At 47.1% G+C, this 13,822-nt stretch overlaps 1 protein-coding gene across 2 annotated transcripts in view; it reads right to left on the bottom strand.

The window, feature by feature from the left end:
• The window catches only part of F13A1 (coagulation factor XIII A chain), a 144,905-nt gene that overhangs the window by 28,398 nt on the left and 102,685 nt on the right, over window positions 1–13,822 (bottom strand). For both annotated transcript variants that reach the window (XM_082344584.1, XM_082344583.1), the window contains 2 exons: window positions 12,874–12,962; window positions 5,786–5,939 (listed from right to left, as the gene is read on the bottom strand). In XM_082344584.1, coding sequence (XP_082200710.1) covers window positions 5,786–5,939; window positions 12,874–12,962 — 243 coding nt within the window. The remainder of the gene's footprint in view (window positions 1–5,785; window positions 5,940–12,873; window positions 12,963–13,822) is intronic.

Raw genomic sequence — 13,822 nt, 5'->3', positions numbered from 1 at the left:
GGGTGTCATGAGAGTCCCCTTTATGTCTGATGAAGCCTCTTCTCATTGCTCAGGTCTTAGCTCAAATGTCACCTTCTCAGAGTGTCCCCCACGACTTCCGTTACTCTGGTCCTCTCGTCTCTCACTAACACATCACCTGGTTTTCTTTCCTTTTCCTAGTACTCGTCGCTGTGTGACATCACTTCCCCCAGGAGAAAGTAAGCTCTGTGTCCCCAGGACCTGGAACCCAGCCTGGCACAGAGGCTCTGGAGGACTGGGGTTTGGAGAAGCACTTTGCCTTCATCTAGGGACAAAACTTTCATCTTTATGATAGATACGAAATAGTCCGGTTTAGGACATCTGATGTTCAGTTAAGCTCACCTGTGCAAGTGCCACCTGAGCTACCATTCCTTTGATCATCTCATGCTAGTTGTGCCCCTGTGATGTCCAGGCACCGTGCCAGGCTCAGATGAGAAGTGCAGCCCTTCCCACCCGGGTCTAAGGGGACGAGTGCAGAGGGATCACCACACGCGTATCCGTCACGGACGCTGGGTCAAGCGTTTGTGTGTGGTGCGGGGAACACAGGGCAGAGATTTGACACCACCTGGGGGCAGGCGAGGCTTCTCAGAGGGTTTTTCCTTCCAGAGCGAGAGCAAAGGCATGGGGGCAAGTGGGAGCCTGGCTGGGGGGAGGGACTGTCACAGCTCACGCGGCTGCTGATTTTGATGCTTGTGGGTATGGCTAGGAGGAGCCGCGAGGGGGCAAAAAGGCAACTAGCAGAGGCTTGGGGAGCTCTGGCTGGAGTACCCTGCAGGCAATGGAAGCGAGTGAGGGCTTTTAAGCAGTGCGGCAACAGGTTGAGATTTATGTCATTAAATATGTCACTTTGGAGGCAGTGACTTAAACAGAGGGAAAGAGGGTGAGGAGGGAAGGTGGAATTGGGAAGCTATAGCAGTTATCCAGGAGAAAAATAATCAGAGTCCATGCTAATAGTAGGAGCATGGTAGTAATAATAGAATTACTAGCAATAGTGGAAACTAACTTTTGTTGGCCATTTACTACGTATCAGGGACTATGCTAAAGGGCTTCCACGCCCAGCACCATTTGATTCTCAGGGAGGGGCCGTGGAGATGGAGTTCACCCTTTGAACTATTTCGAAGGGGACTTTTAGAGGATTTGCTGCTTGACTTATTCTCAACATGCTAAGTCTGGGTGGATCATGGTTCTCTTCCCTGGGGCAGGGAGCACGGGAGAAATAGATCTGGGGTGGGGAGGGAGTGATAGAAGGTGGCATTTGGGAAGGTTCAGTTTCAGGTTCCTATGGGACATTTAGGTGAATGTGGGGCTTAAAAGTGAAGTCTAGGTTGGAGACAGACTTGGGAGAATCAGTATGTGTGTGCATGTTAACACCAGCTACTGGGTAGGAACAAAGCCTAGAAGGAAGAAACATTCTGAGGGGGGCAAAGAAAGGGGAGCTCTGAGTTGCAGAAGAAGATGGAAAAACGACTCAGGTAGGTTGGGATGGAACCAGGAGAAAGCTGTATCATAGGAACAAAGAGAAGAGAGAACGTCAAAGCAACCTAAGTGTCCAATCAACAGACGAATGGATAAGGAAGATGTGGTATGTATACACAATGGAATATTACGCAGCCATAAAAAAGAATGAAAATGTTGCCATTTGCAGCACTGTGGATGGATTTGGAGGACATTATGCTAAGGCAAATATGTCAGACAGAGAAAGACAAATACTGTCTGATATCACTCATATGTGGAATCTAAAAAACTAGCGAATAGAACAAAAAAGAAGCAGACTCACAGATATAGAGAGCAAACTAGTGCCTACCATTGGGAAGGTGTGGGAGGGGCAATAGGAGGGTAGAGGATTAAGAGGTACAAACTATTAGGTATAAAATAAGCTACAAGGATATATTGTACAACATGGGGAATATAGCCAATATTTTATAGTAACTATGAATGGAGCACAACCTTGAAAAATTATGAATCACTATATTGTACACCTGTAACTTATATAATATTGTACAGCAACTATACTTGAATAAAAAATAAATTTAAAAAAATTTAAAAAATTTTTTAATTAAAAAAAGAAGAGAGAATTTCAAGAATTGTGAGCGAGCAATAACATCAAAAAATGCAGGAGGGGGCTTCCCTGGTGGCGCAGTGGTTGAGAATCTGCCTGCCAATGCAGGGGACACGGGTTCGAGCCCTGGTCTGGGAGGATCCCACATGCCGCGGAGCAACTAGGCCCGTGAGCCACAATTACTGAGCCTGCGCGTCTGGAGCCTGTGCTCCGCAACAAGAGAGGCCGCGATAGTGAGAGGCCCGCGCACTGCGATGAAGAGTGGCCCCCGCTCGCCGCAACTAGAGAAAGCCCTCGCACAGAAACGAAGACCCAACACAGTCATAAATAAATAAATAAAAGAACGTGAATTTCTTAAAAAAAAAAATGCAGGAGGTTTCAGGCAAAAGCTGAAATCTGCAAAATGTTTATTCTACGTGGCGATCAGATGTCTTGGCAACCTGGAGGAGAAGGGCTTCAAGGATGAGCAGGTGGCAGAACTCAGGGCACAGTGGGTGAGAAATAAAAGGAAAAGGAAAAGGATGTTGGGTGCGGGCAGCTGTGCAGGCAAAGAGAAGAAAGGAGGGACCATGTTTGCAGGGGACTTTATTGTTGAAAAAGAGTTTTGTAAATTTTCTTAACACAGTTGACATGGTCATGGGAAGGAGCTAATAGAGAAGGAGAGATGAAAATACAAGTGACAGAAGGTATAACTGATGGAGCGAAGAGGAAACGGGACCCAGACACCATCACAGAAGAAGACGTCGCCGCAGGAGAAGTTCTAAAAATTCTGGTTTTCCAAATTTTATAGTTTCTTCATCTTATATTTTAAAGAAGGGTATAAAATTAACATTAAGCTTTAGTTCATCGAAGTGAAAAATGATCTTTCCACAGTCTAGTCAATTAAAATAGTAAATGCCTAAATCTGGTAATATTTTTTTCTATGTTTTCACTCCCACCACAGGTCAGTGGCCACACTCAGCATTTGTAGAGAAATTATACAAAAGATTCAATAATGAGGATCAGGGTGGCAAATGCACAGGCCCAGATGCTGGCAGTCTCTCCTAGATGCCCTTGGGGGAGATAGATAACCACTCACTCTTTCCCACCACATACGGGAGCAGGATCTGCTTCCTTCTTAAACGGCACTCACTCCATCATTCCCAATGTTAGAATATGAAACCCACATGCCATCCTTGATTGAGAAGCTAACGATCCACCTGGAATCAGACTCCAGCCCAGGAGCAGGATGGGATGTCTCTTAAACTATCTATGCGGATTTTAGGGGCTCTTCTGCTTGGACCAGCCCCCCACACTTTCCACTCCTCTGAGCCTTGCCTTCTTGCCAGACCTTGGAGGCCTGGACCTCAGCTGTCTTCCCCATTCAGAGCTGGCACATTTTATTTGTTTTAATCTGGGGTTCTCCCTTGGCCAAGCTCCTGACTCCTCTTTCATGGACTGACGTCTGACCCCGATTTGGTCTTCACCACCACCTCCGAGGCTGACCGCTCAGGGCATCCTGCTGAGCAGTGTAAACAACATAGCTGGTCACTTGGACGGCTTCCTAGAGGACGGCTCAGCTCTTGTTCTAGACACGGTCTGCTCAGGACTCTTCCACACTGGGAGAGTTTATCCACAGTCCCTGTCCTGCTGCCTTTTCCTGGAGAACTTGTTCCCTGGGGAAAGAGTCATCCCCGTGTTTCCCTGTTCGTCCTTCAGACTCAGGGAGCCCACAGCTAAGGTCCTCCAGGATCCCTGAGCATCTGTCCAACCACCCCTGTCCCAGGCACCCACCACACAGCTTCCTGCCCGTCTCTCTAGCTACTATAGATGGGAAGGCAGGGCTGTGTGTGTCTCCATCCCGACAGTGTCTGGAATCTGGCGGGTGGTTAACAGCAAGTAGTTGAAAGGATGAATGATTAAATGCGTGGGTGTTACAGCCGGTTCCTTTCATTCCTATATGGACTCTTTTTTCCTTTCCAAATCTTTTTGCCTGTCACTCTATCACAAGAGGGCATGGCTCGTTTGTTCTGTTTTATTGTGCTCATGTTTTGTTTTGTTTTTTTAAATAAATTTAGTTATTTATTTATTTTATTTTTGTCTGCGTTGGGTCTTCTTTGCGGTGCGCAGGCTTCTCATTGCGGCGGCTTCTCCCATTGCGAAGCACGAGATCTACGCGTGCGGGCTTCAGTAGTTGTGGAACATGGGGTCAGTAGTTGTAGCACACGGGCCCAGTTGCTCCACGGCATGTGGGATCCTTCCGGACCAGGGCTCGAACCCGTGTCCCCTGCATTGGCAGGCGGATTCTTAACCACTGCACCACCAGGGAAGCCCACGCTTATGTTTTTAAAAACTCTCTTTTTAGAAAAAAGCCCAAAAGAAAAAAAAAATCTTTTGTATCTAGGTTGTGCAGTGATAACCTACAGAAGAGAAGAACTATCTATTTCAGGAGTACAGCAAAAATTCACGGGCTCAGATGGCACAAATCCTGAATTTCTCGATTCAGCACACTTTCTCTTTATAGTGCAAATTGCTTTTGTAAATAAGAGCAGGAAGACAGAGGATCTAAAATATTTAAAACAAATTCTGCACTCAGCATTTCAGGAATACTGATGAATATTTAGGTATATGCAAATGACTCTTCATTTTTATCCATTTACTAAAATGGCATTTGCCATTCCTAAGAAGCTCTGTCGGTGAATCACTTGTAACATATATTCCACGTCCCCACGAAGACACCCAAGGCCCTGCACCTCCTGCCCACTACTGACCTTGGGGAGATTTGACTCCAGCCTCTGGGCACTTAATGAGCTGAATGCTTTAGTAATGTCTGCAGGACCCTAAACACACCGGCTGATTCACACCCCATGGCCTTGTCATATTCTCATCTCCTGGAAACCCTGGTCCAGCTTCCTTTAGCTGTGGTCTGTGACTTCTCTTATCGGGCTTTGTTCTTCTGAATCTCCTGGTTGGACTGACTACCCCTCTTCTTTGTTTTCAAAGCCCTCAGCAGAATGAACCTATCACTTGCCCAGAAACTGGGTTCTTCTCACCGTGGGGATCCCAGCACCAAACGCAACTCCAGGCATAGAACAGGCACTCAGTACGATGGAGGCGGGACTGAACTCAACCGCTCCATTTCAAACATTCCACACGCGAAGAGTTAACATAAACCACCTTAACATTATTTTACGATTGAAACGGGCCTTCATTCTAATTGGCCTGAATAAGTGAGACTGCAGTGTCCTATTAATGTTGTATTCTCTACCTCAGGGGATTTCCACGATATGTCAAGGGAACAATGCACGTGAAAATAGTTTTTAAGGTGCTAAACAAATGTGAACAGGTATTTAAATTTCATTATTGAACTAAAAGTACATTAGTTATGTAATGTTTTCTAATAGGATTATTGGAAATTAAGATTCTTTCATACTTTTATGAACAAGAACACATTCTATATTCTGTTAAAATAGATGTGACTTTAAAGCAATTATTTCAAAAGCCATGTGAAGCAGAATTCCGCTCAAAGCAAACAAACAAATAAAACTACAATGACACGAGAAACCGTGGGTGTGATGTGTACTCACTCCAGTTCTCTCCTAACTTCCAAATGCTGCAAATGGCCACGCCTTCTCCGGAACACATGTCTTCGTGGTGACAGTGACCGTAACGACGAAAGTGCTGAGCAGACTTGGGCAGAGCAATCTTCATTCGATTGCAGTAACTTACCTTCTTGGAATTTGTAGGTATCAGTAATATCTTTTATGCCATCTCCTCCAACTTGCTTGGTCACGATTAATTTCCCAATGTGGGTGGTATCAAGGGTTTCAACCACGTGAGTGCCATCTTTCTTAGCTGTAATGTAAACAAGATCACTGTTGACCTAAAAACAGGAGAGGAAACCATTAGCCAGCATCCAATGTTCCTGTCACCAAAATCTCTAACTCTCAATAGTGCAGCCATGTAGGATCCCTGGAGACAGCATTATTCATCGCGCTAAGTCATTTAAGTGCCAACCATTTCTTTCTTTCTTGCTGGCAAATCCTACCTCCTAAGGCAAAGCAGAAAGTACCCTGTCTGTTACTCTCCTTCTCAGACTTCTTTAAGCTGACAGTGATGGCGTGACCTACTTCCAGGAAGAAGAGAAAGTCTGCTGGGTGGCTCCTGGGAGACTTTTCTCCAGGTAGATGCATAGGTCCAAATCCATCAAGATGTATACGTTAAATGTATGCATTTTAAATATCAATTTTAGCCCATTAAAGCTTAAAATAATCAAAGCAAGTAAATGGAGAGAAGAAAGGCTGTGATAGGCAGAGGGACTGCAGCTTCAAAGGTTCCGGGGAAGGTATTTGAGAGACGCACGGGATTAGCTGCAGGGAACACGGGCTCTGATCTTGGGCGTGTACTTTTAGAAAGTTACCTTGTCCTCTCTGAACCTCTGTTCCTGCTTCTATAAAATGAAAATAATTACACTTGTTCTACCAGTTTCATAGGAACACCTTAGGACTGAGCAAGATAGAATCTATGTGAGCAAGATAGAATCTATGTGAGCATGATTCTCACAGAGGTTTGTAAACATCAAAATTGAGTAAAAATGTAATGGTCATTACTAGGTAAGGGGAAAACTTGATGATAGATCCCTAGCTTTTAAAGATGAGGTTTAAGAGAGCAACTTTTCTCTACTTTCTCACAAAATGTTCTGAATTTACGTGAAGTCTGATCTCCATTAAGGAGAAAGGAAGTAGTCAATATTTATTGACCCATAATGTTTCAGGGACATTTTTAAATGATTTAACTTAAACCCCACAACGACAATCCTGTGAGGTAGGTACTATTATCCCTGTTTTATAGGCGAGGCACCAAGAGTCAGGGAGTCAGCAGAATGTTTGTGGTCACATGGCTGGGAGGTGGTGGAGAAGAAGTACAAACATGGGCAGGGGCATTGCACATGCCCTGACCTTCACCTTGGGTGGTCATAGCACATGTCCTGACCTTCACCCTGGGTGGTCATGGCACATGCCCTGACCTTCACCCTGGGTGGTCATGGCACATGCCCTGACCTTCACCCTGGGTGGTCATGGCACATGCCCTGACCTTCACCTTGGGTGGTCATAGCACATGCCCTGACCTTCACCCGGGGTGACCCGTACACGTTCCCTGGAGTTTCACAGCTCACTGCCTCTCCCGCATCAGCCCACAGGACCACGGCAGCACGTGGTGAGGAGCTGCTTCCAGGCCCGGGGCCCGGGTGGTTCCATGCTGCCTCGGGTTTCTGAGGGGTGACGACGCTGGCCCTGCCCCTCAGCAGAGTATCCAGGGCTTGGTGGCGACGGGCACGTGATGTGAAAGGCCGAAATGCGAAACCAGGAATCAGGACGAGAGAGGGCAGAGCAGACACCTAAAGAATATTTCTCATTTTGGAAAAGAAGTTCAAGGAAACTTTAAATGAGCTTCCTGAGAATTGCAGCCTTCCCTCTGGAGGAGACCATGCAGGCCCGGACAGCTCCCTCCTCACTTGCAAATTGTAGCCACAATGAAGACAAATATCCTCTTAACAAACAACTCTTAGAGCAGCTTTCAGTTTTCCAGGGAGACAAGGCTAAACATGAAAGTGGATAAATCCTTGTCTCCCCTTGAGCATAGCTTAGGAAACTTATGTAGGCTAAAATCTCAGGCCAGCCCACTACACTGTCCCTTGTGAGGAAAGGAAAGGAGAAACACACACATGAAACGGCTTTTGCATATGTATGTTGGGCGTGAGGGTTTAGGGAAAGGATCCTTTCCCAGTGACATCCGCAAGCTTTCTTTTCGGTTGCAGCCGCTAGCGTGGTGGTTCTCCATCCTGACTGCACATTAGAATCACCGAGGGGCTTAGAAGGTGTATGCAAGACCAGCTGGATCTCTATGGTAGAACAGTCATAAGTGGAAGAAATACCGGACCTAGGCTACGTGACTTTGGGCAAGTTACTGAATATCTCTGAGCCTGGGTTTAATTATACCTCCCTTGCAAGGCTGGCAAGTAGATCAGCAACACCTGTGAAAGTCCTATGTTTAATTTCTTTTGAGTGGAAAGGAGTCTTCGGGACCATCTAGTCTTACCCATACATTTGAAAGGGCTCTGGTCACGCAGAACCTGGGCAACCCAACGTGAAATATGGCTATTCTCAGCCCCACCACCCCTTGCTTCTTGGTCAGACACAGGCACTTCCAAAGTGGGGTGGACAGTAGGGGGAGAGCTTTCCTACCAGGAGGAACAGTATGTGTAAAGACTCTGATACGAGAGCATGTTTGGATGTTTCAGGGCCCCTGGGGCTCAGCAAAGGTGGGCTGGGTCCTCAGGCTAGAGGGGCCTCTCTGCAAACTTCTGCTTGTTGCCCAAGGAATGTAAACGTGTGTCCACTGCTGGCAGAAGCTACACTTCTCACCTCTCAGGATGGACGCTCTGGTTTTCAGGACCCAGGACAGCGTTTGCTCTCTTCATTTGTCCCCAGGTGGAAGTAACCGCCCTGTAGGCTGTGCTGAGAAGGCGGTGCTCCTTCCAGGGCTTCTGAAGGAAGGCAGCGGATGCCCACCTGGTTCTGGAGCCTTCCTGGCACAACTGCCAGACGTCCACCCCGTGCCTGCCGTTCCTTCAGCCCGCAGGGGCTGGCTACGCGGCCACACTCCTGTGTGTGCCCCCTGCTGCTGCGTAAGTGGGCCTCATCTCCCGCCAGGACTGCCGGCACTTGAGGGTGCCATGTGCCCCCTGTCTCTCTGGGTTACTGCTCTCAGCAGTGTACTATGCACACGCTTTTGCTTGCTCTATTCATTCATGTATTTACTGGCGGCTGCCATGTGCCAGACCCTGCTTTCAGCGACGAGAACCCAACAGAGCCTACCTGCGTGGAACTTACGTTCTAGCAAGGAGAGAAATAATAACACTAAGTCAGAGTAGAAGGACAGAGACCACAGGGCAGGTGGTGATGTTTCAGGTGGGAGGTGGTGTGAGTGAAGGTCTCTTTGAGGAGGTGAGCTGAACAGAGATCTGGATGTAGGGAGGGAACAGGACATGCGAAGTGGGGTGTAGGATGGGGGGGAGCTGTCATAGCCAAAGGAACAGTGTGTGCAAAGCCTCTGACAAAAGAGCAAGAAGCTCAGTATGGCTGGAAGGAAATGAGCAAGGGATGGGGGGTGGAGGGGAAGCCAGGGTCCAGATCACACAGAATCTCATAATGATTTATGCTTCAGCGTATTGTAAAAGTGATGGGAATCCATTAGAAGGTTTGGGGCAGGGGAGTGACATGTTTCTATTTACATTATGAAGGATACTTCTGGCTGGTTTGTGGAGAATAAACAGGAAAGGGGCAAGCGAGGAGGAAGCAGATGATTTAGGGGCAGACGTCCCAGATCTCAGTGCTGTTCAGAGCTCAGAGGGTAATGATGGAGATCATTGGCGTGGTTGGATCTGTGATCTTATTGGAAGGTATTATATTTCCGGCAAGATGCCTGAGGAGGGTTAAGAAGAGAAGCCAAGATGATTCCAAAGTTTCATAGGTTATTTGAACGAATGGGTGAATTATTTTAGATCAGACTAGGGGATGCCAAAATATGGGCTACATCTAATAAGTGGTAGCAAAATAAACAACCTTGAATTGAGAACGAAGAATGTGCTGGGAAGCAGTTGCACAGTCAGTGTACAGGGAACTGCTGGCCCAGAGCAAGGGAAGGAGTGGCTTCTGGAGCAATGGGGTGGTGACTGCGGCCCCGCGGAGCCTGTCACTGCTGCCGTGAAAATTAGCTCGGGGCCAGGGAGGGAAAGCGTGCATGTGTGTGTATGTGTGTGTGTGTGTGTGTGTGTGTTTGAGTGGGATGGCGTGAAGGGGTCAACAGACACAACTAGAAGAAGCTAAGACAGAAGAGAAGCAGCAGCTCCTGAATGCTTAGTGAACATGGGAATTGCGTGGGAACTGGGAAAGTAGCCCCGACACTGAGAACCGCTCTGCTCTCTTTAGGAGCCCCAGGCCCCCAGGAGTCAGGGAGGACAGGCCGAACAGCCTCCAGAACCAAGAGACTCACCGCAGGGCTGCGGGCATGAGAAGGGAGAGGGGGTAGAGAAGTAAGCTTCCATCCCTGGAAGAAATCTAGAAATGGGAAGGGTAGATTTCCAAAACGGAGGAGAAGAGGGGAAGGCAGAGGTAGGATGCTTTTCATGCATACCTCTCTTATTTGGGGTTCTGCTTTCGCTAAAAAAGCCCTGAGAAAACCAAAAGAAGTCAATGAACATGATGCTTGATCTGGCCCGGAAATGAGTAAGGAGTGATCAAGAAAGTCAGTCTGCCGAGAGGCAAGAAAAGGCACTTTCCGGCTGACGTGGCTGGGGTTAGGGAGAGGCAAGCTTAGGCAGCAAGGAGGCGGGAAAGGGAGGAAGCATGCTGTCTAGGACCTGAGTCACAGAGACTCTCGTTAAAGTTAAATCCGACGCGCCCCATGGAGTCCTACTTTAGGACCCTTGAGAAAAGAGTCCTCACGCACTTTTCAGCAGTTGGAGCATCTCTTATAAATGGCTCAGCCCTGAAGCTCAGCCCGTGCCAAAGCAGCAATCCTACACGCTGTCAGACAAGTCTGCAGTGGGTGAGAGAGGAGTAATTATAACCTGAGAGTCCCGATGACATTCACAACACCCCGATCTATATTTAATAACAGCAGAAAGCGTTCGCATTAAGAGCTCTCGGGCAATTCGCTCTTGGAGGGAGGTTGCTGCTCTGCCCTTTGCAGCAACAAAGCGTAATAAAAATACGGAAACAAGGCCTGGCGAGTTTTAGAGCGATTTCCCATTCAGAAGTGCTCGTAGCATCAGAAATGATCAGACAGCAGCTGGGGAGGATTGGAGAAATCTTTAAATCTCAAAATGAAGTCGAGAGGGTGAAATTCCAAATACAGTCTGCCTGTTCTCCCAAGGCTTCTAGAAACTGTAATGGTAGGAACAGTAGAAGAGACACTGTTCCTTTTGTGTAATTCACATTTCCGCTTTTGCTGATTTCCGAAACTTTTCCCAGGCCTGCCCCCTCCTTCCCCGCCTGTCGCCGCCTGTTTGTCTGGTTTGGGCGTGGAGTAACGTCCCAGCCATCCCGTGTCCCCCGCCTGAGCCCTTCCCTTCAAGGTCGTTCTGCACAGGATCCCGTCCCGTCCCCGTGGGGAGCCTCTCGTTTACAGGACGAGGTGCCCGTTTCTCAGGACACGAGGTCCCATGTCTAGTTCCTTCAGCTGTCATCATTTGATGCCTCCCAACACATCACTTTTCACGAGCCTGTATAGTTTTTAATTGTCTGCACATACCATTCGGAGGCTCAAGTTTTCTCCTCTGTGTAAAATTCTTTCCTTCCTCTGGCTTCTTTCTTACCCCCGTTGCCGGAATAATTGCTAATCATCCCTCCAGACTTGCTTCAGGCTCTACCCTCTCCAGGGGGCATCCCTGACCCTCCTTCCACGGGCTCCCTTAATACTCCACTCCTCGTACTGTGGCTACCATATCGCTGTCCTTGTGTCTGTTCCCAGGTCACTCTCCCTAGACAGGGTCTTGCGGCCTTTGTTGTCCTGCCTCAGTGCCTAGCTCATATTTCTCAATGAACTTAAACGCAAGTCATTTATCACCTACATCGCTCGTCTGGCATTTAGTTACGTAGCATCCCTTGCGTTATTGTTATTTAAATGTTGCTGTGTTTACGTACCACCATCCTCTTCAAGAATCAAGTTACTCAAGGACGCAGGCTTCTGAATTCCCACAGTGCCTGGCACATAGTGATAATAGACATTTACTCATTCTAGAATAGTAGCGGAAAGTGGTGTTTACTGGCATGAGCCCAGGTGCCTGCCTGGCTTTAAATCTTAGCACTACTCTTTGTTGGTTAGATGATGGTGGAAAGCTTATTTAACCACTCTTTGCCTCATTTTTCTTTTCTGTAAAATGGGAAGAATTATAACATCCATTTTAAAGGGTTGCTAAGAGCATCAGATGGTAGGTAAAGTGATTACATAGCAGTAGGCATTATTTCATTGCGTTCATTCGTGAAATTATACTCTAGGTCAGTCCTGCCTCTCCGCCTCTCATAAATCTCTGCTACCTTCAGCAGCCTCCTGGCCTTCTCCTTCACCTGATGTCTCTTACATTTAATTTGACTTTCTGAGCTCTCTTTGGAGCACCCTTGAACCGCCCTCTCTGCTTCCAACCTCCATCCAGCTCTTGCAGAATCTCAGACCCTTTCCCAAACCGTCCCTATCCACACTTTTGTGTGCGGTGTTCCAGATCCTCGTCTCCCCTCCGTATTCTAGCAGCTGTACTCTCTGTCTCCACTGATGGAGGATGGCCTGGAATGGCAGGAAATGGATTGGAGTTCCCAGACTAAGACCGTAGTTGGGGTGTGTTTGGATGTTGTTTCACGTGAACTGCTGGGCTAGTCTCAGGGTGAAGAAGTACACTCTGCCATTTCAATTCATGGACCGTCTCCACCAATTTTTTTGTTGAGTGATTCATTTAGTCACTTAATTTCTTGGGAGCAGTTGATACCTACTTCATGGGTACAGAGAACTAAGCTAAGGTTAGTAAAGCAATTGCTTTCCGGCAGAAAAATCTCAAAACATCAAGGAGAGAAAAATGTTTAAGTAAGAACTGCATTTAGCATGCAGCGCCTGGGGGTTGGAATGGTGTCTAGTTAACTTTGTAAACATGAAGCATACACTATGTACCTGGGAAATTTAGAAGTAACAGCCCAGTACCTTATTTTTTGATGTGTTAAGAGGTTGGGAAGGAAAGCAGCTCTTTTCCCCAGCTTTCCACTTACCTCTGCAAAAATGAAGGGTGCGTCAAACTGGAAGCAAACATTGCCGTGCTTAATGGCTTGAACAGAGGCCGGGCCACACCGATACATCCCTGTATCACACAGAGGAGGGAGAGCATGAGCTTGCCATCCTCAGGTCTGTCCAGATACAGAGCTGATCTGGGTCATAGCCCTGAGGTGGCTCTGTAGAGACAAATGTTCCTCCACTTCGTCACTGAGGGCACACCAGTGCTTTCCATGGCCGGAGCGGGTGAATGACCCACGTGTGTGATCAAGAGGGAATTGTTGGAAATGACTCTGCAAACCAAAATTTGAAGCCACGAAAAGAATATAGGGCAACATTATTTCTGCATCTACTCTTCCAACTACAAACAGACTCAAGTGTGTTGGTGCCCAGCCGCTGGCTTACATAGGGCTTATATTTTTATAACTCGTATCTGGAATGTTGGAAACAGTGATCTGTCCTCAGTATTTGTGTTGTTGTTGGTTTGTTTTCACTTTTTTTGTCTGTGTTTGGACATTAGGGACACACGTCGAGTTTAACTGGAGAATCTGGATATTAGCCACACACGTGGACCACGTGCAGTCAGGAAGTCAGTAGGCCCACGCTGACCTTTACAAAGTCCTTTGAATTTTAACCAGCTATCTCTTGTTAATAAGAGATTAGCTGCCATTAGTCACCCAGCTATCTTGTCATGATATATAATCCGGAACACCAGAAAGTGTTGAAATTTCTCTCTTAAAATCCAGTATTGTACTGGCGTTCCCTTATGAGTATGTAATGAATGTTTTTGTGTATATATGTATGCACACATCAATATCTTATATCAACACCTGGGGAGATAAAAGTCATGTCCTAGACCACTGATTTTTATCATCATGCTAAGGAGAAATGGGGCCTTATGATGTGTGTGATTTTATAAAAATTCGGTGGGAGAGGGGGGGTCATAGC

The sequence above is a fragment of the Balaenoptera borealis genome (assembly GCF_965194805.1).
Source record: "Balaenoptera borealis genome assembly, chromosome: 12".
Classification (NCBI taxonomy): Eukaryota; Metazoa; Chordata; class Mammalia; order Artiodactyla; family Balaenopteridae; genus Balaenoptera; species Balaenoptera borealis.
This window is presented reverse-complemented; position numbering and strand designations above follow the sequence as displayed.